The sequence below is a fragment of the Equus quagga genome, chromosome 12 (genome assembly GCF_021613505.1).
Source record: "Equus quagga isolate Etosha38 chromosome 12, UCLA_HA_Equagga_1.0, whole genome shotgun sequence".
NCBI lineage: Eukaryota > Metazoa > Chordata > Mammalia > Perissodactyla > Equidae > Equus > Equus quagga.
The window spans coordinates 82,628,653-82,654,633 of record NC_060278.1 but is presented as its reverse complement, the minus strand read 5'-3'; the positions used below and the strand labels follow the sequence as shown (position 1 = coordinate 82,654,633).

At 50.7% G+C, this 25,981-nt stretch overlaps 1 protein-coding gene across 1 annotated transcript; it reads right to left on the bottom strand.

Moving 5' to 3' along the window:
- Positions 1 to 10,708: 10,708 nt before the first annotated feature.
- Positions 10,709 to 24,855, bottom strand: PDYN (prodynorphin). The gene is made up of 4 exons (XM_046679967.1): positions 24,363 to 24,855; positions 23,067 to 23,125; positions 13,235 to 13,379; positions 10,709 to 11,857 (listed from the first exon to the last, which is right to left on the bottom strand). Exons 3-4 carry the CDS (start codon positions 13,361 to 13,363, stop codon positions 11,216 to 11,218), a joined length of 771 nt encoding a protein of 256 aa, XP_046535923.1. The 5' UTR covers positions 13,364 to 13,379; positions 23,067 to 23,125; positions 24,363 to 24,855; the 3' UTR covers positions 10,709 to 11,215.
- Positions 24,856 to 25,981: the final 1,126 nt, after the last annotated feature.

Sequence of the window (25,981 nt, the reverse complement as noted above, 5' to 3'; positions counted from 1 at the left end):
TTCTGTCTCCGGCAGGCTCCGGCCCAGAGCTGGTCCCTCCTAATATTGTTCCTGGAATTCATTGTTAACGCCATTTCTATTAATAGAATATAATACTGGCTTTCCACTCAAGGTGGTAACATAAAATCTCCTTCCTTAATCAACTCATTCACAGAAGTTTTAAAAAGTAAATCGAATTGAAGAAGAACATTAAGTGCAGGGCAGTGTGGGGAGGGCGTGGCTGGGGCGGGTGGCATGTGCATTCCGGAAGTTTGAGAAACACAACGGGGTGAATTCTGAGGGTCCTTTTAGCAAAGGCTGGTTGCAATTATGTGGTTTGTTTAAGCTGATTGGCTGAAATATATTCATGACAGGACTGTTTACAAACAGCAATGACAATAATATTAATAATAACGTAAGCAACTCAAATGTTTATCCCCTAGGAAGGGTGACTGTATAATTTTTCCTCCAGGACTCTTTTAAAAGTGAAATAAATGCTTTTAGTCATGATACCAGAGGAAAGACACAATCTCAAGGATGTCCCTGGCAAACAGGGACATTCAGTCCTTCTCCCACTGGAAGATGCTTGAGTAAATTATGGTATATCCAATTTGTTAACTATTATGATTGCAGATTTATAAATGGCACTTATGAAAAACGTGCAAGAAATGCTTAAGGCATATAATGTTAAAAGAGAAAAGTACGTCCTCCAGTGTTCAGAGACAAGCAGAGAAATCACCCAGGGAGGAGCTATGCTACAACATTAATCGCAGCTCTCTCTTAGAGGTGGGATCAAAGGAGGTGTTTTTGTTGCTGTAGCATTATATATAAATATTTATGCCTCACCTTGTTCCAGAAAACTCAGATTCAGCACATCTGACCATGTCACTTCTTTGCTTGAAATCCTCCAGTTGCTTCCCTTCTTCTTGAAATAAAGCCCACCCATCACAACATGGCCTACAGGTCTTGTGTGATCAAGCTCCCTCTCCATGCCTTGGCTTTCCTCTAGACTCTTATACACACAGTGCTGCTTCTACCTCGGGACCTCTGCCCATGCTGGTCCTTCTACTAAAAACCCTCCTAGCGCTCACCCACACTCACACGGGGCTAATTCCTGCTCCTCCTTCAGACCTCGGCTTCAAAGTCCCATCTTCCCAAAGACTTCTCAGCACCCCATGAGGCCAGGCTCCTGCTCCCCACACTGGCAGCTCCCTTTGTTGCACTCTCCTCCCCAGAAGAACTCTTCATTTATTTTCCCCGGTTCCTTGCTCTAGGAGGGCTTCTCTATTGAACTGTGGACTCCTCAAGGGCAAAGGTTATGCGTGTGTTGGTCCCCACTGTGCCTCGGCCCAGGGCAGGGGCCCAGGAAGCATCTGCTATCTGAACCCTGTTGATCCCTTTCACATGAGCCTTCTTGATGCTTTTCTGAGTTTCTCCAACTGCTCTTAAATGGTTGAGAGACACCGTTGTAATCTGAAAATCAATAAGGGAATTGAATAGCATTATTCCCAAGTGCATTAAAATACAATTCAATTTGCAAAAATTTGATTTATACACTTTCCAATGGTGCATCTTTTATGCAAAGAAAATCCCAATTCAGGGACTTTTCTCCCCAAAAGCTCAAAGCTCAAACCACCGAGGCTACATTTTTCAAGGCCAAGATGGGGCTGGGGGTGGGAGTGGGGGATGGTGAGCTCGCTGCTGCCTGACCGTCCTGATGCCCATCGCTGCCTCTTAAGGGGAGAACGTTGTGCTGGGGCCTTGATCTCAAGAAAGGAAATCTCCAGCATCATTCCTGGTACCCTGAATCTCTCACGTTCACTTCGGAGGATGCCATTTGCTGGCAGGACCACAGAATGTTCTCTCATGCCCCTTGCAGCCTGCTCCCCACACAGCAGCCAGCCTGGTCTCTCTAAATCTGTGTCAGATAACATCCCTCCTGTGCTTAAAACCCTCCAGTGCTCCCATCTCAGGCAGAGCAAAGGTCAAGGTCCTTTCCATGGCCCACAAGTTGGGCAACAATAGGATATATTATCCAGACCAGGGCACTCTGGGAGTAAAGGAGGCTCTAGTAATCCCACGGGATACCAGTGTGACCCGGGACAGCGCTCTGGTCCCAGAGGCCATGTGCCATCTGGTCCCTGTCTGCTTCTGCAGCCTGCTCCCTGCCCTCTGCCCTCACCTGTCCCCTAGCTCCCTTACTCTTCTTTACACAACCCTCCTCTGGGCCTTTGCACCTGCTGTTCCCTCTGCCTGGAGTGCTGCCTCCCCCACCTCTACCCAGACACCCACAGGCTCCCCTCCCACCTCCTACACATCTCCAGTCAAATGTCCCCCCTCAGAGAGGCCTTTGTGACCCTCTGACACCTCCCACCCACCATCACTGACATTCCCCAACCCTTGTCTTTTCCTGCCCAGCATTCATACGCATCCGGAACACTGACCCCTGCATTCATTTATAGGGGATTGTCTCCCACACTAGAAACTGAGCCACATGAAGCGGGGACTCTGCTTAATCACCACTGAATCCCCTGCCCCCACCCCATGCAGGGTATACAACAGGTGCTTAATAAATAGTCATCAGGTGAGGAGATGAATTCGGGGGCGGGGGGGGGGGGGGGGCGGCGTTAGCACTGATACGGCAGCAACCCTGGGCCGGGACGGTCCCTGCGTCTCCTGTGACCTCCCACCTCCCACCGGAGTGGAAACCATCACCCTTATTTTCAGATGAGGAAACTGGGGGTCCATTGCTCTGTTCATCATTCATTGACTCAGTGCCTGATGCATGGTGGGTATTTATTACCGTCAGCTTTCGAAAGGACAAAAGCCCTTACAATATTATCTACATCATTTTACAGAAGAAAAACCTGTGTCCTGAAGAATTCAAAGCCCATCTCTCACAGGCAGTTAGTGACCTGGGACCACACTCAGGCTTCCAGGTCCCCAGACTCTCAGCCCAGTGCTCCTTCTCCAAGTCCAAATCCCGTGTGGATCCCACCAGTGACGGGAAAGCCCTCCCGAATCTCCCCAACACCAGGGCGGGTCCTTGAGGAGCCACGTGGCTGTAGTGGGGGTTTGAGAGTGAGGCAGATGGCATTTTCAGATGGCAAACGTCATGTCAAAGGTGATTAAGGATGAGGGGAGCCCTGGGGACAAAGAATAATGGGGCTTGGCTTAAATTAGGCAAGAGACAAGATAAGTAATGCGGGATGGCAACTTATGTACAAATTTACATATGAGAAGAGTAATTATAAATCTTTGTTATAAATTTCCACTGTTATAACGGGAGGCGACACAGACCCAGTGCATGAATCAAGGATGCCGGAATGACATCTATTAGGGAACCATTGTTCCTGACACTGTCGTGGGGATTTTTGTGTTCACTTTGGGGCCTTTAATTAATAGACAAGCCCATCGCTGGGCTCAATTGTGTGAAGGGCTTGGAGTTGGGGGTGGGGGAGGGGCGATCCAAATCCGAGGGATCATTATGATTGTCATGATCATTATCACAAGACTTGCCTCGCCGGCGATGGTGTATGGCGTTGTCGTGGAAACCACACGCGTATTAGTAATGCGCTCTTTTAAGGTCACCGGGATGCTGGCATCCCTTAACGGATGCCTGCTCTGTGATTGCTGCCCAGTGGCCTTGGTGACATGGACAAAGAATCAGTACTCCGCAAGGCCTGTGATGTTTTTGTTCCAATTCTTCCTCTAGCTCATTCTCCATCCCCACAAATAGCTCATAAAAAATGATCACCCCTCTGGGGGCGCTGGAAGTGTTTTGTATTGCGATCTGAGTGCTGGTCACACGGGTGGATACATATGTACGACTCCATGGACCTGCACGCAAGATTAAGAACATTTTACAGCACATACATTATAGCTGGATACATTTTTATTTTTTAATTTCGTCCTTTTCTTACCACCAGGAGAATTTTGTCCTTTCAAAAGGCAAGGGCCTGCCTCACTCAGGTGACATTGGAATACTGTAATCAGAAGCACTACCCTTGAGGGGACAGCAACTCGTACCACATACTTTGTGTGTCAGGCACATCACAGACTTCATGTCCCTGCATCCTTGCCTCCATCCAGGGAAGTCAGTATTCTTCTCCCTATTTGATGGATTGGACACTGAGGCTCAGCAAAGCGCAGTGGCTTGCCCAGAGCCACCCAGGGAAGTGGGATCTGAGCCCAGGTCTCCGTGACCCCTAGCCATGTTCTTTCCGCCTCATGTGGGCATGCCCCCTTGACCAAGTGAACTGTGTCCAGAAAGGAGAATCCAGAGCAACAGCATTCTGGAATTCGTAGTATATGGGGAAAATTTAAAAACAACAAAAAAAGTTTTTCTCACTAAAAAAAACAGGTCACAGAACAGTGGTAAGAAAGTGATGTCTCGAGGAGAAGAGCCAAGATGGCGCCGTGAGTAGTCCTCTTTGTCTCTCGCCCTTCGAGTCTACAATTATTTGGACACTTATCGCTTGACAAAGGATATCCAGACAGCATCTCAGGACGTCTGAGACACACACGCGACTATACATCGGAAGGCGGATGGACTTTCCTCCGGGAGGAGGTGGAAATAGGTGAGGGCTCTCCGACCCCGACGGGCAGCCTGGTACCCGCAAGCGGCTTTCTTCCAACGGACGCCCCCAGAGGATCCACGCACGTCTAGGGCAGGAGCGAGAACACAACAGAGGAGCGACGCTGGAAACAGGTGACCAGAACCCTACCTAAACCCCCTGCAATTACTCCTAAACGCAGAGGGAAACTTTGGAGTTGCACACCTGAGCCCGCGGGGAGAGTCTCTCCCCGCCATTGGCGGGGGGATCCAGCCTGGTGCTCGGGGCGCCCGGAGGGTCCCAGAGAGAGACACGGAGGGCACGGAGATCTCCTAGCTGCCGTTGCCCGCCCCGTGGGGCTAGGGATTGCCGGAGATCTCGGAGAGGACCGGGGCCGGGGGAACTTTCAAAAGGCCGGTCCTGCGACCCGGAGGGGAAACGCCGGAGCTCCGCCCGGGCAGCAGACAAAACTCTCTGTCTGCCATTAGCAGAGGGGCCACGCCCAGCATTCACGGCTCCGGCAGAGGCCGGGAGAGAAGCCCTGAGGGCGGGGCGACCCCCAGCTGCCGTTGCCCACCCCGTGAGGCTAGGGATTGCCGGAGATCTCGGAGAGGACCAGGGCCGGGGGAAGTTTCAAAGGCCGGTCCTGCGACCCGGAGGGGAAGCGCCGGAGCTCCGCCCGGGCAGCAGACAAAACTCTCTGCCTGCCGTTAGCAGAGGGGCCACGCTGAGCATTCACGGCTCCGGCAGAGGCCCGGAGAGAAGCCCTGAGGGCGGGGCGACCTCCAGCTGCCGTTGCCCACCCCGTGAGGCTAGGGATTGCTGGAGATCTCAGAGAGGACTGGGGCTGGAGAGAGTTCCAGAGACCCAGCTTAGTAGCCTAGGGGGGAACCCTACAGGCTCACAGCAGCCTTAGGGAAAGCCTCTGCACAGCACCAGTAGAAGGCACCCAGCCGCCAGCCACAAGGCTGGAAGACCCCAGGGCAAAAGCAGCATAGCTAGGTGTACTAACCACAGACTGTAGAAGATGCCAATAGCTATCCTGTGACCTATAGAGGACAAGTGAGATTTGGTGGGTGCCGACAGCAACGGAGCGACAAATATAAGTGATCCCACCCCTGGCTGCTGGAAAAGCCCATAACACCGTTGCAGACCCCAAGGAGAGAGCACATCTAGGTGGGCTGCAACAGTAGGCACCTGCAGCCTGAAGCCCCCCTGTGACGGCCCCCACAGCAGAGGAGGGAATCCAAAGGGCCACTGTGGCTACGAAGAGGGGCCCAGGCCCAGTTAGCAACTACGGGCAGGATTCCTGGTTGGTGAAATATAAACAGCTGCTCCTCCCTCCGCAGCAGCTGAAACAAGTGAAAGGAGCAACTAAACTCTATTTCCATGCGGAGGCACAAATCAACAACATCAAGCAATATGAAAAAATACATTAAATCTCCAGAACAGAAAGAAAGCAACAAATACACAGAAAACAATCCCAAAGAAAATGAGATGTATAACCTAAATGACGATGACTTCAAAACAGCCATCATTAAGATTCTCAATGAGTTAAGAGAGAATTCTGACCGACAACTCAACGAATTCAGGAGCTATGTTACAAAAGAGTTTGATACGATAAAGAAGAACCAAACAGAAATATTGGAAATGAAGAACACAATAGAGGAGATTAAGAAAAATCTAGATGCTCTGAATAGTAGGGCTGATAATATGGAGGAAAGAATTAGCAATTTGGAAGATGGCAATATAGAATTGTTGCAGGCAGAGGAGGAGAGAGAAGCAAGACTTAAAAGAAATGAAGAAACTCTCCGAGAATTATCAGACACAATTAGGAGATGCAACGTAAGGATTATAGGTATACCAGAGGGAGAAGAGAAGGAGAAAGGGGCAGAAAACCTATTCAAAGAAATAATGGCCGAGAACTTCCCAAATCTGGTGAGGGAGATGGATCTTCAGGTGACAGAAGCCAATAGATCTCCAAACTTTATCAATGCAAGAAGACCAACTCCACGGCATATAGTAGTGAAGCTAGCAAAAGTCAACGAAAAGGAGAAAATATTAAGGACAGCCAGGCAAAAGAAACTAACCTACAAAGGAACTCCCATCAGGCTATCAGCAGATTTCTCAGCAGAAACTTTACAGGCTAGAAGAGAGTGGAATGATATATTCAAAAATCTGAAGGACAAAAATCTACAGCTGAGAATTCTCTACCCAGCGAAAATATCCTTCAAATACGATGGAGAAATAAAAACTTTCCCAGATAAACAAAAATTAAGGGAGTTCATTGCCACAAAACCTCCTCTTCAGGAAATCCTCAGGAAAACCCTCATTCCTGAAAAATCCAAAAAAGGAAAGGGGCTACAAAACCAAGAGCAGAGGAGATAAGTAGAAGGACAACAACAGAGAGTAGCAGCTCTACATCAGAACAGATTAAACCATGGGACGAGAAACAAAGGAAACTGAAAAAAACCAGAAAACAAGACACAAAATGGGAGTGGTAGGCCCCCACGTCTCAATAATCACTCTAAATGTAAATGGATTGAACTCCCCAATCAAAAGACACAGAGTGGCAGGATGGATCAAAGAACAAGATCCGACAATATGCTGCCTCCAGGAAACACACCTCAGCCCCAAAGACAAACACAGACTCAGAGTGAAGGGATGGAGAACAATACTCCAAGCTAATAATGAACAAAAGAAAGCAGGTGTCGCTATACTAATATCAGACAAGGTAGATTTCAAAGCAAAACAGATAAAGAAAGATAAAGAGGGACAGTATATAATGATAAAAGGGACTCTCCACCAAGAAGACATAACGCTTATAAATATATACGCACCCAACACAGGAGCAGCAAAATTTGTAAAGCAACTCTTAATAGAATTAAAAGAAGACATCAACAACAATACAATAATAGTAGGGGACCTCAACACACCATTAACACCAATGGACAGAACATCCAGACAGAAAATCAACAAGGAAATAATAGAATTAAATGAGAAAGTGATGTCTCATCCCAAACATATTATTGTTCTTCCTGCTCAGTACTTTTTAAAAAAACTACTTGCCTACCTTGAAAAAAAATGCAAATCTAGATTTCTGCAGTCTTCTAAAAATCAAATCTGGCTGCTCCGGGTCCGCAGTCCCCATGGCATCATGTTCCACTTTGCCCCAGTCTCCACCCAGCCACCTTCACTTACTAGGGGGTGACCATCTACTGTCTGGTAGGCTAACATTTATTCGCTGTCCTCCTGGGACCCATGCTCCAATTTTCCTCTCTAGAACCACCCCCTTACCCACTCCTAGTCCAGCTAGTTTGAGTTGGATTGAATCCATCCCTGGCTCTGGTGGTAGTGTCCATGTGGTTCAGTCCTGATCAATCAGAGCATCACATTACTCTGTCCACAATGATTGGCATCCGCTCAGGCTGATTGGCAATCAGAGCCAATGAGGTACAAGGAAACCGATTGGGATTTGCTGGGAAAATAGCATGCAAGACTTGAACCTGCGTGGGATAGCCTGGAGCTGCTGTCAGCCATCTTTAAAGCATATGGAGTCTTAGAATAAATCCAACACAGGAGAAAAGAGCCTAGCGATGGAGAGGTCCTGGTGTCCTTATTGAGTCCCTTGATCAAGCTCTACCTGAAGCTAAATATTCTGTATTCTTCATTGATGTGAGCCAATAAATTACCTGGTTTTTGTTTGTTTCTTCAACCTATTTGAGAGAGTTAGGAGCCGTTTGTTTGTAAGTAACAGAAAATTCTTCCCTAGAGAAGCTCCTGGGCTAGCAGACAGCAGGATAAGGACCCAGTAGGTAAAAGTAACAGGAACCTAAATCTCACCCCAATGTAAGGTGGAACTTTCCAAGACTGAATCACTAAGGAATAGCAATATGTTGTGGAATCCAGTCAATGAAAGTATTCAAGTAGATTTAAATTTGTTATGAATGTGTCACTTTGACACAGGGTAGGTGGTTGGAGGAGGTAATCCCAACCTTAGGTTCCTTCCAACTTGGTGATCCTATGAATGTCAAGACTAGAATATTCCTCAAGAAAGATTTCCTGAATACCCTGGGAAAATTCCTCCCCTACCCCTATTATCCATTATTACTAAATCCCAATTGTTGCCTTCACAACAATTACCAATATTTTAAATTTTATTTAACTTCTAATTTACTTAATTTTATTTCCAGTTTTAGGTTCATATTTTTGTTTACTTGTTTATTTCTGTCTCCCCCACAAGACTAAGTTCGATAAGAGCTGAGACCTTGTCCGTTTTATTTTCCTGTACCTCCAGCACCTGGCCAAAGGCGTACACACAGTAGGCCTTCAATTAGTACTTTGTTGAATGCGTGAGAGAAAGAGTGAGGCTTCCCTGGACGTGTGTTTTCTACGGAGTCAGTCAGAAAGCCAGAGTCCAAAGAGAACCCCTGAGATCTGGAGCCACTCGGTGTCTTTCACACCAACCCTATGTAGAGACATCTCATCTATGCCGTTTAGTGAAGGATGTCACTTTAGTAAAGGACACTATGGCACCCGTTCTCTAGAGTGTTCTCCATCCGGAGCACACTCACCCTCGTCTAGAACATTTCTCCCTCCCACCCTGTCATCCAGCCCAGGAGACAGCCCCTGGGAGTTCCCTGCGACTCAGACTCCCTCTGCAGCCCCTCCCAGCTCTCCCCACTGTGTTGCTGGAGGCTTGAGCTTTCCCACTGTCCCTTAAGACAATGTAGGAAGGGAAACTCATTTACTGAGTGCCTGCTATATACTAGGAGCTTTGCATCTATGAGTGCACCTAATTCCTCACAGCCACCTTACAAAGTTGGCACCATTAGTCTTTATTTTAAAGAGGAGGGAACTAAGGCTTAGAGAGGTCAGATGACTCACTCAAGGGCACACAGATCTCAATTGTAGGGTGATGACACTCTAAAGTTTGTGCTATTTCTGTTATCCTATATTTAGCTTTCTAATCTGAATGTGTGTGTGTGTGTGGGCATGCACGTGTGTGTATGTGTATATGTTTTTTTCATTCCCCAGCACTCTTTTCTGCAAATGGTCTTTTCACTCTCTGGGGACTGAGGCGCACACACACACACACACACACCCCAAGTCATCAGCATCTTTCTTTTATTTATTATACTGGAGGAGTAGGAAATAATACAGGCCTATTGAGGACTAAGCAAATTCCAAGTAATTTGCGTAAGTGGAATTTTTAAAAGCACACAAAACAACCCTAAAACAACTTATACATTTCAAAACATCATGAGAGATCTGGGGTTTGTGCAGGAAGAGGTGTGCTTGGTAGCATCTCGTACAAATTAACCAAAGCCAAGGGTATTTTCTCTCTTATCCAGCCCAGGCTTCTGGATCCACAAACCAAACCGTAGTTCCTAGGGACGAGTCAGCAAGAGAGACAGAGACAGAGATACGGGGGGCAGGGGGAGGGGGCTTTGATTGAAACCAAGGCATCAGGAGGTCTCTGCCTCTGATTCTGGGTTATTCGAATCAAGGGAACTCATTCAGCCTCAAGCACTTAATCATTTCATTCCTCTTTCTGGTTTTATTTTGAGATATTAAGAGGAAAGAATCATGCTGGGGGTTGAAGAGCATCTTTTTCTCTTTCTAGCTGTTGCTTCTGGATTCCCTTACCCAATGCCCACTGCATATGTTTGACCAGATGGCTTGGACTCTTGGCGGCCAATTCAGCTGCTCAAGAACATGGTTGTGCTTAACCTCATCAACTTGACTCAGCTTCAGTTCATCCTGGGGTAGGAGAGTGATACCCATCAGTTTAATTAGCTTAATGAGGGCTGAGGGAACTGGTCCACATTTTGAGTTTGTTGCACAGAGAAAATTGGTTTGCCTTGCTCCCTCCTTGATCGTTCCAGCATTCACAGGGAGAACTGCTCTCATTAACCATTTAGGAGAGGCATTTTCACGCCCTTCTCTCCGGTGAGGAGTTGGGCGCTGTCCAGGGTACCAACATGAACTGGAGTCCGGGAACTCCGCTCTTCAAGACACGTGTTTCTACGCTATGAGAAGTCAGACCACAGTAACTGACCATTCAACCCACTAGAAGACTAGTAGGAATTCCTGCTCCAATAAAAGGCAAAGTTTGAGCTTTTTACCTAAAGCATGGTCTCCAAAGTGGGGTGCACAAAGAGATCCTTTGAGGTTTAGGAATAAAATGTTAGGATTCCTATTCATTTATCTGTCTTGGTTTTAACTTTCTACCATTTGTATGTATAATGATACATTTATATGCTATCTAGATGAATATACCTGCACAGCAGGGGATATGCTCATTTTCCTTCTGAGAGGGGCACGTGATCAGTAAAGTTTGGCGATCACAGATCCAGAGGGATGAAGAACAAGTCAGTCCAAATTTTTGGAATTGGGGAGTCATATGCATGGGGTGGAGGATTGATATCAAAAGCTGCTGCTGGTGGTAGTTTCAGAGGTCTGGGGTCTGAGCCAAGCACTAAGTCTACTGGACTCCATCCTTCCCCCTCACTGACCTCACACAAACACTGCACCCCAAGCAGGCTGGGTTTGGATGTTGCGTAGACAATGCTGAACTGCGCATGGAGCCGGGGGACACAGGGGAAGACGAATGAGTGCACTCCAGTCTGGAAGGGTTGAGGGGAAGCTCCTGACTCAACTCCACGATGGGGAGGGATTTATGCATCAAAAATCTCTCCGGAGTAGGCATTGGGGTCTTCCTGAGACCGAGTAACCACCTTGAACTGGCGCCGGAGAAAACCACCATAGCGCTTCTGGTTGTCCCACTTGAGCTTGGGACGGATGCGCCTCAAGAAGCCCCCATAGCGTTTATACAGGTCCTCATGGCCCACCCTATCCGCATCCACATCCCCCTCGCCAGCCACCTCTGAGCTCCTCTTGGGATATTTACGCAAAAATCCCCCATAGCGTTTGACCTGCTCCTTGGGCTCCTCCTCATCAGAATCCAGTGCTCCAGCCTCCATGGCACCATCGTTTGGCTGGGCATCTCCCATCAGCTCAGACTCCACACCCTCCCCCAGCTTGCCAGAGAGACCCCTGAGCTTCTCCACCAGGCTCCTGCTCAGAGCATTCTCCTCCGCTGGGGTGCTGAGGAGGAGTCTGTTTTCCTCCAGCTTCTTCAAGAAGGGTCCCATGCGCTTGGCCAGCTCACGATAGGGCTCTTCCAAAGTTGGCCAGCTCTCCAAATCTTCCTTGCCACTGAGCCCAAGGGTGAAGGGGCTGGGAAAAGACAGAAGGCCCTGGCATCTCTCCCACTCCTCAGCTGGCAGCAGGGTAGCCTGGCATTCCAAGGAGCAAATCTGCAAGAGATCCAAAAATACCACAGTGGTAATGTCACCCCATCAAACTGTCAAAGCACATGCACTCCCCTGTGCCAGAGAGCCCCCTGTCCAATGTCTGAGAAAAGCAAAAGTAGCTGCCATTACTAAGCCCCGGGCTGCCCACTTTAATGCTCCCAATTGTGCATACAAGTAGGTGACTTTGTGCTCGAGTGGAAGATGAGGAAACAGGCGTGGAGAGGTAAAACAGCTTTTCCAAGGAAACATGGCTACAAGTGGCAAGGCCAAAATTGGAATTAAGATCTTCCCATAGTGCTCTGCTGTGCTCACCCTTCCTCTTCCACTTCTGACTCCAGAGGGAGTAGTTGGTTCTCCCAACCTTTCCTGAGTGTGAAGGATGCTGCAAACACTTTACAGAGAGGGACGGAAGCAATGCAGAATGGTGGAAAGAACTCATGCAAGGGGACGTTTGAGGGTTCATCAAAACTGGGGGGACAATACTATCTCCTTCATAAGAGCGTTGGGTGATTTCAAACATGACGATGATGACGATGATCATGATGATGACCATGATGACAATTTTGTACAATACTGGACTTGGACCCAGGCAGTCCAATGCCATGAGTCCTCGTGCTTAATCACTGTGCTCTTCTGAGACCACGTTTGGGCAGCTCCTGGCACTCTGTGTGCATCTCTATGAAGAGTGGCTAGAATTGTATACTTAATATTTTGCATCATCATCTCACGGAATTGCCCTCATTTTGTGGATGAAGAAACTGAGAGGGGGTTCCAGGGTCATGGAACTAGAAAGTGGCTTAACCAAAGCCTGTGTTCTGTCCACGAAACCCTTGGTACCTCTACTCCAGCCTATCTGTTGTCACAGGAGAGGCACATGGGGGAGTGTGACACAAAGCAAAGCCAACAAGGCTGGACCAAGAGATGCCAAGACCTAGGAGAGGGGTCAAGGCTTGGATCCTGTCAACCAGATCAGGGGTGGTGGAAAGAGCTCCATCCATGGGAGTGATTAGATTTGCAGGTGCCATCAGCCTGGTGGTGAGAAGCCCTGAGGAGCTACTCCAGGGCTGCCGATTCCCAAAGTCAGCACCACCTGATGGATAATGCTCTTTGTTGCCAGGCATCAGGCTCCCTGGAAACCAGAGTGTCTGTCCCAGATTGGAGTGAGCCCGTGGTGGTGAGGTCTGGGGTGGGGATGGGAGTAGCAAAACAGCAGCCCCTGGTGCCCAGGCTGACCACAGGGCAGGACATGACCTGCCCAGGTGGGACAAGTCTACAGGACAGGCACACAGCTCCTTTCCCTCTCTGGGCTCCTCACACAGATGGTGCTGTTCACACACAGGCCCCAGGACCTGGGCATCTAGAAGCTTGCCTGAAACCTACCAGGGGGTTGATGGGTTTGGGTCCACGTTGGGTCTTCACAGCACACAAAGAGCAGCCGGACAGGCAGTCCGCTGTGGCGGAGGGGAGCACGAGGAGGCAAGCAGCCAGCACCAGCCCCTGCCACGCCATTCTGTCTCAGCTCTTCCTGCCGGGAAGGGAGAAAGAGAAGACAATGAAATCTGTGAGCACCGACTCTGTGGGGGTCTCCTGAGCCTGCAGCGTCATCTCGGCAGCTTCTGCCAGCAGCACCACAAGGCAAACATGCTCGTTCCCATTCTGCAGTCGAGAAAACAGAGGTCCCGAGAGGTGCCATGGGTGCCCAAGGCTAAGGGTCAAGGAAGAGAATTAACACATGCTGAGCACCTACTCTGTGCTAGGAGCTTCCCCACAGCATTCACGTTCAGTCTGCAGAACAGCTCTTAGGGTGGGTTGTGCTATTTTCATTGGGCAGATGGGGAAGTTGAGGCTCAGAGAGGGGAAGTGACTGCCCGCACAGCTAGGCAGTGGACAAGCCAGGACTTGACCTGTGGCTGACAGGCTTCAAAACCCACCTTAACCACCCACCAAGCTGAAGACATTTGGCCATCTGCTTTTCTGAGTTCTCTGAGGCTTCTGTCACCTGCCTTTGTCCCCTACTCCCCAGGCTGTCCCCAAGCCCATCCTTTCTGCTGTGAGAGGACTCTGGAATTTGTCTTTTCCACCCCAGCACTCCTCCTGACCCTGGCTATAGCTCCACCTTCACCCGCCTCCAGTTCCTTCTCTCCTGCCCTCCCTGAAATGTCCTTCTCGGTATATCAGTTCTGTGATCAGACCCACTGGACTGAGTCAGGCCTGGCCCTTCTCCTAAATGACAGGGACACCCTCAATCCCATCCCTATACCCTAATGCTTCAGCTCTGGGTTCCAACCACATCCAGCTACTTGCAATTCCCCTAAAGAATGTATCAGGCCTGGTTCTACCTCTGGGCCTTTGCACATGCTGTTCCCTCTGCTTGGAAACCCCTCCTTCTCCTCTTCTGTTACCTGTCATTTAGGTCCTAGCTAAGACATCGCCTCCTCCAGGCATCTTTCCCTGATCTCCTAGGCTGGATGGGCTGCTCCTCCTTTCTATTCTCCCAGAAACTTGTGCCTCCTCCATCAAAATATCCCACTAATTGGTAATTCTCTACGTGAGTCTTCAGACTTTGGCTCCATGAAGGCAGGAGCTGTGCCTTGTTTCCATTTCTGAAATACTCTCTGTTCCTCAAACATGCCAAGCCTGCTCCTGCCTCAGAGCCTTTGCCCTTTCTCCTCCTCCCGCTGCACTGCTCTGACCTCAGATTTTCACATGGCTTGCTCCTTCTTGTAATCAAATGAATTAAATGTCACATCCCCAGGGAGGCGTCTGCTGACCGCTGTGTTCACAGCAGCCTCCTGCGTCTCTCTGGCTTTGCCCTGCTATGTGGCACAGAGCGCTCACCGCCTCGTGCAGTCCTGTTTACCTGATGTTTGCTGGTGTTGTTTGTTATCATCGCCCCCACCAGAAAGCTAGCTCCTTAAGGGCACAGGCCATACCTGTGTCTCCTCCTGTGTCCTCGCACCCAGAATCCTGACTGGCATACAGCAGGCACTCAGTAAGCACTAATGCTCACAAATAGCCTGTTAAAAGCTGTCCCTTTCACAGTCAACTTCTTATAAACCAATTATCAAGACTCAAAGCTGTTCAAATGGGGGGTAGTGCATTCTCCCAACTGGACATGGGGAGACCCCCTGAGACACCCCGGCCTGGGCAGGGGCCCCATGCTCTTCCCAGGCTGGTCCTTAGAGCGGACGCCTCTAACGCAGCCCTCGGGGATGGCTGTCCTTCACCCCTCCAGTGCCCCTTCCTGCTAACTTCCCTGTTTGCTCAGGTGTTCAGGGGGCTGAGAAGACTCTGCTCCAAGACCCCAGAGCCCCACACCATACCTCAGAGCTTGGTCTCCCTCCTCAAAGCACGCAGCAGGTTCCCCACCAAAGCATGCCTAACAATGATCCCAGCCGGCATTTACGGAGCCCCCGCTGCATTTCAGGCCTTGAGCTAAGCTCCTAAGTCCATCATCTCATTTACTCCTCCCCAGCGAGGCAGGCACTTCCAGTCCAGTGGATTACCCATGCCCTACAGCAAGCGGTGATATTGGGGCTCTGTTATTGGTGCTATTGGGCAAGGCTGTTCTGTTTGACTCCCCACGTGTGCCCTCAATGACTACCATTTCTAGAATAACTTTGATTCATTAATAGCTGAACCCTCCCTGAGGCCCAGAGACCCCCATGTGCAGAGTCTTGGACTTGCATATTGTTCTCAGTCCAATCGCCAACTCTCAGAGCTGGGCATCATTAGCCCCACTTTATAGATGAGAAAACTGACGCTCAGAGAGGCTTGGCAAACCTCCTGAGGTCACACAACGATTAAAGGTGAGCACTCAGGCCCACCTGCCTCTCTTGAGGCTGGGCAGGGTCTGCCACCTTAAGCAGGGAGGTTCAGAGCAGGAAACACAGGGAAGCGGACCTGTGTCCATCCCACGTCTCTGCCCTGCCCTCGGGTTTCTCTCATGCTCTATCGGCTGCTGAGCGGATTTGGGTTCCAGGCGAGTGAGCTGTGCCACTTCTGTGCAGATAAGAGGCAGGCAGCTCATGTTTTCTCTGATATCAGCGATGGCTGGGCTGGCCTGTTACAAGATTAGCAGTGAATTAACCTCTGGGGCGGGGGAGCCTACCACCCTCTAACTGCTGGCCGGAGGCCTCGCGCACAGCTTGGCTGCTAAGGTAGGAAGCCCGACCTGAGATCTGTGTCCCAGACGAAGACAGTTTTAGCATCCTTCCCCTTCCTCCGTTAACTTTGTCTTTAATAAGAACAGCTGACCTGATGGTTGTTAAGGACTTGAGATGTTCTGAGCGATTCTCATGGATGAACTCGTTTATCCTCACAGCAACTCTGTGGGGTGGGTGCTGTTGTCATGCCCACTTTACAGACAAGGAAACTGAACTAAGACACCTGCCAGGACGCCAGAGCTGGTAAGTGGCAAAGCTGGGATTGGTACCCCGGCAGGCCGGCTCTGGAGCCCTTCTCTTACCGCTGTGTACTGACCCCGCCCCTTCAATCCACCGCTCCCCGGCCTCCAGCTCTGCCCTTCAGGGGTCCGTATCTGCCTCCTCCAATCTCACCTCTGAGATGCTCTCCAACAGCAGCCAGAGGAGTCTCCCAGGCTCCCCGTGCCTTTGAGAGGAAGCCGCCCCTCAGCCACGTGCTCACGGGTTCTCCATGATGGGATGGGGCCAGCTGACATTTACTAGGGGTCACCCTGGGCTGAGCATCTTAATGTGAGGGATCCTCCTAACAACCCTGCAAGCTTGATGGTCTCCTCATTCTGCAAATGAGAAGATGGAGGCAGAGAGAGATTACGTCGCCTGTTCAAGGTATCCCCACGCATGGGCAGCACCCAGCCTGGGCATGAGCGCCTGACCTGGGCCTGACCAAACCACCTGCAAGTCCAAAATGAAGGCCCACTGCCCCAGCTTCCAAGCTTTAGTACAAGGGGTTTCCTCTGCCTGAAACACATTTCTCACCCCCCCATCCACTCCCATCTCCCTTTGACCCGGCTAACTCTTATTTGTTCAAAACTCAGCCTTGGTTGCCTCCCCCAGGAAGTCTGTCTGAATTAGGCCCCTCTGCTGAGCTCTCAGAATCCCCTTGCCAGCTCTATCACATAATCGCCTCTTACTTCCTGAGTCCCCTGCCAGGTGGTAGTTTGCAAGTGCAAAGTCCCTGAGGTGAGTGTGTTGTGTATTTGAGGGTGACAGGGAGCCCAGGGCGGATGAAGATAATGAAGGGAGGAGACTGGGGTAGAAAAAGCAGAACGGTGGACAGTGGCTGGATAGCGTGGGCCTCCCAGGCTGAGGTTAAAGAGTTTGCATTTCATTCTAAGGTGATGGGGAGACTGAGGAAGGTTGAGTGATTTGTGAATGAATGAATGAAAGAATGGTGTCCCTGCTCTGAATACAGGGCTGGAATGAGAGCAGGAGCTCCACACAAGTTTGTCCAGTGAACAACAGGCAACCCCTTGACCTCTTGGAAGCCCAGTTTACACTTTTCTGCATCACACCTTTATGCCCCCAGAGAAACCTCAAGGTCTGCAGGTTGTCTAAAACCAACACCTGCTACAGGAATTTCAGCAAATGTCAATGAAGCCAGGAGAGGGGTGAGAGGAGGGAAGAGGAAGTAAGAGAAGAGGGGAGGCAGCAGGAATTGGGGGGGATATGAGGGAGGGGGAAACTGAGGCAGAGAAAGAGAGCAGAGTGACAGGGGAGGGGGAAGGGGGAGAAGGAGGAAGTGAGAAACAGTCCGAAGGGAGATGGAGGGAGAGAAGGAAGGGGGAAAGGAGGGAGAAAGACTAAAGCGGAGAGATGGAGAGACAGAAGGAGGGATAGAGACAACGAGGGGGAGACACAGAAGGAAGAAAGCCTGAGGGCAGAGGGAGAGGCAGAAGGAAGGGACCAGCCGTCACTTGCTGAATATTAGGGACTGTATGCTGAGGCTTTAACCTTTTTTCTGGCTTGCTACAGGTGGTGCTCACGAGCTATGGCTCCTTGACACGATAAGGGCTCAGCCCTGAATCACCATCTTCAGGCACAGTGACTTCAGCCTCTCACCCCCACACCCCCGCCCCCCTCCGCGCCCTGGCCTTAGGGGGTCCCCCAGGAAGGAGGGCCAGGACGCGGACTCTGAGGGGATGGGGCCAACAGCAGGGGGCAGCCCAGCGAGGCCCTTCTGAGGACAGGGACAGAGCTGTGCAGGCGAGCAGGACCCAGGCCTCTGGCTCCCTCCTCCGCAGCCCTGCACACGGCGAATGTCCGTCCAGAGGTTGCAAACTGTTCGCCTGCAGGACAAGCTGAGCTGGTGGGCACAAGCGTTTGGACTTGCACAAAGATTTTTTAAAAATTTTGTTGCCAATATTTTAAAACTGAGAGATTTTTACATTTAAAAAAGTCTCAATTTCCCACTTGTCTCCAAAAGATCAAAGGCCTTGAAAACATCAGGCTTGCATTCGAATTGGCAATAGTCACAGAGAGATGCCTGTGGCCCTGTCACCACTGTCCCCACCAGCAGCTTCTCTCATGTCCGTCCATGCCGAGCGCCTGACAGACATTTGAGTTTGCGACATCTGAATGGCCTCCTCCATCACTGGGGAGTGCAGCAGGGGGTGGGAGGGGTACAGCATGTGACAGAGGAGAGGTGAGACCTCCAATCCCCTCCTGACCCAGAAGCAGGATCACCAAGTGGTTAGTGATGTGGATTCAAATGCCAGCCACCACTTATCACTGGTTTGGGGAAATTATTTAACTTTGCCGTGTCTCGTTTTCTTAGTTCTAAAATGGGGCTGATAATAAGGCTTCAGAGGGTTGGTGTAGGAATTAAATGAGACCACGTATAGAGCACGTGGCACGGTGCCTGGCACACAGTAGGTGCTTTAAATAGTAGAGTAGGAAGGCTCCATTCCAATCTTACGTGGGCTCTGGGAGATGGGAAAAGAAAAGGGCAAAAAGGAACAACAACATAGGGCCTGGAACACAGGGGGAACCCAAAAAGAGTTGTCAAATGAATTAACTGCCTTATGTGGAGGGCCTACTGTATGTCAGGCGGGGCTGAGTGCTCCTCATTCATGGTCCCATCAATCCAACGAGAGCCACCACCCCTCAAGAGCCTACTGGATGCCAGGCTGTGCTCCTGTCATTCTAATCCTCTCAACAACCCAGTGGTGAGGGTGTGTATACCCGCTGCACAGAGGACAAGCTGAGGCTGGTTCAGGAGAAGCTGCTTACCAAGTTCACGTGGCTCGCAAATGGGAGGGTCAGGTTTCCGACCAGATCTCTCTGGGTTAAAAGGTGACTCTAATAGAGACACATCAGCCCTGAGATTTCCTTAAGCAATCCTGTTTCCTTCCTTTTGTAAGATAAATAAATTACTGAGCCATGTCAGATGGGTCCCAGGGGGAGCATCTCCGCCTTTGCTACTGGGATTTGCTTGGAAGCCGCACATCAGAGATAGCCCTGCCTGCTCCTCATCTCTGATTTGGGACGAGCTGAGGAGAAAAGGAACTCGGCCGTTCACGGGTGTGGGAAGTGGAAACAGAGCCTACTTGGTGAGTTCGAGGGGCAGCCCCAGGCACAGCCGCCCCAGTGGAGGGCTTGTGTGGTCTGTGATGGGGAGGGGCCTCTTTCACACACCTGGTGGGCCAGGGGGCCTCCTGTGGGCCCTCCCAGAGAAAACCCTCTGCACTTGCAAGCTTATGAAGCACTTCCTCAGCCCCCACCTCCTGGCGCTTTGAGACAGCCCAGTGAGGGCGGCTCCGCTGGCAGCTGGGGGCGTGATTCCCCTCAGACTCCATCATCACAGGATCCAGTTCCTTACGCTAAAGCTCTTTCTCCATATGCACACATCCTGCCGTTTCTGTTTCTCTGGAGAACCCTGATGGATACGACACGTGTCCCGTCTGTTTACACTAAGTCTATGCAACAGAAACACAATTGAGTGTTGACACAGGGACTGTATGGGCCGGAATGCCAAAAAGATTGACTATCTGACCCTTCACAGAGAAAGTTTGCTGACCTCTGCCTTCATCATTTTTATAACCATTTTCTAATTCTAATTATTCTAATCATTTTGAAGCTCATTTTCTTGGGACAATCAGAGGGGAATCACCCCCAGCTCCAAGCCTCCTTCTTCCCATCTGTAAATGGGCTCAGCATCCTTTAAAGGCCAGCGCATAGTGGGTCCTTTTTCATCCAGGGCCCAGAGTTCCTTGAAAGGGAAGGGACTGCTTGCCCTCTTACCTCCTCTTGATGATATTTCTATATTATAGTCGGAGGGCTCGCAGAAGCAGCAAGCACTTTTATTTAAAAAGCCAGCATGGAATAATAATGGCTTGATTTAACATCGCAATTATCTCTCAGAGCATTTTATCGCATGTGATTATTCCTATTTGACAGAAGAGGAAATGGGAAAAGGTAGGAATGAAGTCACTTGTTTAAGGTCACATCATGAGTCAGGAGGGAAATGGAGACAGAGCTGGGGCCTCCCACACGCGGGCGGTGACCGTGACTCGCACTGAGGAGATGGTGTCCTCAATGACCTTCCAACGACACACTCACACAGCCAACAGCACTGCCCCACTGCTCTGGGCCAGGCCTGGGGCCTCCCGTGGGCCCTGTGGGGCAGGCGCTATTATCACAGGCTCAGCTTCCAGGTCAGAAGAGTGCGGACTGAGTGACAGAGCAGCCCCAAGGTCCCAAGCACGCGCACGGCGGAGCTGGGATCCTCTGAGCCCACAGCATCCCCTGTGTAAGGCACAGCCAGGGGGCCAAGCTCACTGCTCTGCATTTAATCTCAGTTATTGCGTTTTCACCCTCTGGAGAACCCAGTAGCCTGGGCACTATTAGCCCTATTTTCTAGATAGGGAAACAGAGGCTCAGAGAAACAAAATGACTGAGTCAAGGCCAAGAGGCAAGGACACAGCAGAAGCAGGCCTAAAAGTCAGTCTGAGCCTCCGCCCCACAAACCATGCCTGGGGTTCAGCCATGCGTTAAACGCCCAGTGGACGCCCCCTCCCCAACTCTCGCGTTCCTGAAGATGAGCCTATTTCAGGAGTTCTACTGCACTTGAAAATACATCAAGTTCATCTCTGTGGGTCTCCGGTGGGCTGGCAAATGGAGACTCCGAAAACTGGAGAAACTATGTCCTTGTCAGGCCTTTAGCATCATTAACAAAGAATGGATCATCAACTGGGGGGGGGGGGGGCGGGGGGCTCGGGCTCTGAATGGAAAGTGAACCCACCATTTAGTCCAGCAAGAATTGAAACACAGAACACAGGATGAGGGCCCACGGGGAGGGCGGCCACTTCTCTCAGGCCGTTCGTTGTGCGGACACCAGAGGAGAGACGGCCCTTCCATGACCGTCACAGTAGGTCATTAAGTGTGGGGTTAAAAGAATGTTTTTCAAGAGCAGGATTCACATGGAATCCCCACCCTTTGTCATTTGTTGTAATTAAGGGATGGGGAGAAAGGCGGAGGAGGGTGGAACAGAGAGAGATGGAAATGAAGAGATACAGAAAAAGACAGACAGACGGCGGGGCAGAGTGGGGGTGCAAAAAGAGCAGCAGAGATGTGACTTGCATACACAGAGCAAGAGATAAAGACACCTAGAAAAGCACCGAGTGAGACGACGGCCCCTGTGGGAAAAGAAAATAAAGATGAGAACTAGAGATGGAGTGACGGCGAATGAGAATGAAGGGGAGAGAGTATAAGAAAGAGGAAGAGGAGGCGAGGAGAGGGAAAAAGAAGGGGGAAGGGACCAAAATGAGAGAGAGAAGGCAGGAGAGAGAGTGGGCTTGGATGCAGGAGGCTGACCTCCTGTGAGTCACAAACACCAATTCTCTGCTCCTGCCAGGGGACCAGAGACCCCACCACATAGTAACTGTTCAGTAAACCCTTGTCAGGTTAAATTGAACTGTCCAGTAATAGATCAAGGGACCAAATGATGACAGACAAATTGCCTCCTGGTGAATATGCCTGCAGCGACCACTCTGGCACATGGGACAGCTGGATGGCCTCAGGGAGAAGCCTCCTGAGCCAGGGGATGGCCACCATGGATCTGGGCCATTGACCGTCCCGCCAGGAGCATCAATCTGAACCCAGGCTGGGAGAGATTAACAAGGTCCAACTTCAGAGGACCCAGGGCCACCTCTCCATCTCCAGGGCCTGATCCTGGGCTTGCCTGGTTGTCTCCAGCAATGTATACTGCCCGCCACAATGGCCAGCTCTGTCCCAGTGAAATCGTTTTGGCCGTTTGTCAGACTCAGTGAGATCAACCAACATTTACGGGCTGAGATGAGGGAAACAGGGAGAGGAATCAGCTAGCTGACCGCATTTTCTCAGACATGCGTTGAAATCAAACCACCAACTATTGATCCTGCTTAGAATGATGGAAGACATCTAATAAATATAGCAGGTGTGCAAGAATGAACCAAGGAGGGGAGTTAGGGAGGATCGATCGAGAAGAGACTTCATGGTCCCGGGGCGGCAGATGAAGAAATAAAGTCTTCTGTTGGTGTGGAGAGAATGGGACGGGGAGGGGAGAGGAGTGGCAGCCCCACAAACAGAAACAGTAGATGTTCGATCCTATTTCCTGGACATTGCGCACAGCATGATGGAGCAGGACATCAAGGACTTTATAAAAGATTGGGGGGAGAGGGAGGGGCCCAACTCTGCCACCTCGAACTTGAACAGTCATACTAGCATTTACTGAGTACCTACTAAAAGCCAAGCACATTACAGTATCCCATAGGAGTCTCACAATAACGTCAGGAAGCGAATATTATTATTATCCTTATTGTACAGGTGAGGATATTAATGCTCAGAGAAGGACAGCTGCTGTCCCAAAATCACACAGCAAATGAGTGGTGGGATCGGTGATTTGAACCCAGCACCATCTCGGGTGTTGTGAGACACACATTCAGATGATATATGGAAAACTCCTGGCTCCCAGGAGTTACCTCAGCACCCTAATCTCTTTCCATATGCTTTAAGGGGGTTGCATTTCTCAAACAGCCCTGGTGCCGGTCCCTTTGACTGCTCTGCTAAAAGGTGCTGGATTCCACGTGCTGGGTTCCTCAGGAGCCGCTGCTGGAACATCCCACTCCAAGCTGCCAGCGGAGACACAGGATTCTCCTGACACCCATCACACCTCTAGCTCCTCTGGGGCAAAGCAGTGGGCTTGAGATCCCGTCAGCAAATGCAAACCTCCCCCGGGCAGCATAACTCACCAGCTTCGGCTGCTGCAACAGCTCCCCCACGCAGATCTCAAAGGCCGGAGATAAACGACCTGCAAAAATAGAACAAAAGGCTAGGTGGGGTGGGCTCGGGGGAGAAGGTGAGGGGAAAAGAGAAGCCAGAGGCAGCCGCAGGAGGGGCCGGTGGGGGCAGAAAATGAAGAGAAGAGGGCTGACATTCTGAAACATGTTGCAATAGATCCTGACGGAATGCCTGTCAAATTAGAGAAGCCTTGTGTATTTTCCCAACCCTTGGAAGAGAGATGGTAATGAAGACTTTCTGTCTGTGGGAGGGGAGTTGAAATCAGATCCGATAAGCTGAAGACCTCGTTTCCCCTGGGAAGCTTGGAGGCTTAATTAAGGAATGTTTATAAAGCTTGGAGAGCTATTCCAGATAAAAGATACCCAGGGAAAAGGACGAGGTCGCAGAATTTACTATTCAACCTCGGAGTCATCGGCAGGTTTTTTTCTGAAGCTCACCGGCTTTTTTGCTAGAGTCAAACTTCGAGATTCTATAATACTTTCTGTGACCGTGGATGTCTTTATATAACGGCTGCCCCCTCTGAGCCTCTCCCCTGCGGAACTTAGACTCCTCTGGAATTTACACGAAAGCAACAAGTCCTTTCAAAGTAACACTGACAAGAAAAATCCTGCTCAGCCTGGGTCTCCTGGCCTGTTGTCACTCTCTTTCGCCATTCCCTCCCAAAAAAACCACCCCAAACTTCATTTCTGTGTAAAATTGCGTCAAAGGAAGCCACTCCAACCAGCACCCTGTCAGCAATTAAACGCGACCCAAAAAGAATGAAAAGGCTGAACTTGGTCGTCTGTTGATGTGCATGGCGCGTGGGGAAAGCCCGAGCCCTGAATCTCGTTAATGTCCCCAAGCCTGTGCTCTAAGTCCAGTGAGAATCAGGACCTTTTAAATCACGCTGATCAACTCAACCTCTCACTTCTTCCACCCAGTCGTCCCATTCCCGCACGGGAACCACTATGTGGCAGGTGGCAAGGGGAAGAAGACCCTGGAGCTGACACCGAGGGGTGGTCCTCTGGGGAGACAGCCACCCACCTGTGTAAGCCAGGGCTGCGGGGAGAGGGAAATTCCAAAGAGCAGTCCATCTCCCACTGACCTGGCTTTTGTAAACCAGCCTCCTGGCTGTAACTACTTCTCCCGGATAATCAGACTCAGACCTGAAACCTCCCCAGCCCGAGCTCTGTTGCCTCCAGGTCTGGAGGACCAGGAAGAACAAACAGAGCCCAGAGAAAGGATGCCGGTGCCCCTCTGGTTTTTACCTGCGTTCTTCTTTCTCCCTGGGCAGCTTCTGGCCGAGCAGGTCGGATGGTGGTGGCAGGAGGCCGGTCCAAGACTCAGGGGCCTCACTGACTCCGGCTCAGAAGGAGGTGCCCAAGAGGCAGCTGTGAGCACCACCAAAGCCCCTTCGAATGGCAGTTCTGGTGCCTCACCCCCCTTTTATGAACGAGAGCCTCCCCCTGTCGCTCAGCCCCTGCTGAGCACAGGCTGCTCGGAGCCAATGGGGAAGGAGCACCGAGCAGTCTGAGGCGCAGACCCCCGGGCCCTTCAACTTGAACTCCCTGGGCCCGACACAATAGGCTTCGTGACAGGGGATGTGGAGGAGGAAGGCAGCCCTGCCGGGAGGGGGGTGGATCCTGGGTGCAGAGCTGTTTGTCACTTGAAATCCGGCCACTTCAGTTTTCGATGCGTTCCCTGGAGAGTGTCACAGAAAAAAAGAGAGAGAGGTAGGGAAGGACAGAGACGGAAAGAGTGAGAGAGAGACAGACAGACAGATACAGAGACAGATGGAGACAGGCAGAGAGAGAGACAGAGACAGAGATAGAAGGAATGTGTTAGACCAATAGAGAGACAGATGGAGACAGGCAGAGAGATAGAGAGTCAGACAGACACGGAGACAGAGAGGCAAACAGATAGAGACAGATGGAAATAGAGAGAGAGAAGAGACAGAGAGACAGCCAAACAGAAAGATTCAGAGAGGATCAGAAACAAAGACAATGCCAGAAAGCTAGGGAGGGATCCAGACAATGGAGGGGAGAGGGAATCAGAACAACAGAGAGACACAAAGAGGGTGCCAAGAGTGTCAGAGACGAGGAGACCCAAAGAGACACAGAGAAACAGAGAGAGTCAGAGGAAGAAAGATAAGGAAACCCAAAAAGAAGGCAGTTAGACTCTAACCCACGCAGACAGAGACAAACAGACATGACCCTGGGTCGTGTGCCTGGCAGTCTGTGTGTGGCTGCTGTGCGCACGTGCTGGGATGTTTTTGTGCGTACACTTGCCTGCACCAACAGTCGGCTCTGGTACATGCCTGAGCCGGTGCCAGGCACAAGCAGTGCTGGCAGAAGCACAGCCTTCCCCGGCAGCCAGGAGCTGCCGTTTACTTTTCTCTGGCGGCAATACAAAAGGAATATCATGAAATCCCCCTCAAAGCATGGGCTGCGATGTGCCTTTGCACACGCTCTGGGTGGGGGCATACCCGCCTCATGTGTCCCTCGGGCTATGCCAGCAGCAGCTTGAAGGCTGCACTGTTCATGGCTACAAATACCTTCCAGAACGTGGGGGTCTCTGAGTTTGGAAGAGAACATGCTTCTCTCCTCAGTCACCAGCAGGCGAGCAGCGGACGGTGGGAGGCCCGGCTGTGTCAGAAGTCTGGCAGGGGCTGCCCACATCCTGGGCACCTATGCTGCACCGGGCCATCAGCCAGGGTTGTCGGGTTTAATCTTCGTGGCCTGGCCCGGTAGTGAACATAATCCCCATCTTGCAGATGAGGAACAAGAGGCTGGAGACCTGAGAAACCTGCCCAAGACATGCAGCACGTCCACCATCGAGCTAGGATCCAAACCCAGGTTCTCTGACTTGAACTCCTGCTCCTCCCTCA

Coding starts and splice junctions, on each gene's coding strand:
- PDYN (XM_046679967.1), bottom strand. CDS start 13,363: ATGGCGTGGCAGGGGCTGGTGCTGGCTGCTTGCCTCCTCGTGCTCCCC. Junction 11,858..13,234: donor CCAAACCCATCAACCCCCTG/GTAGGTTTCAGG, acceptor GATCTCTTGCAG/ATTTGCTCCTTGGAATGCCA.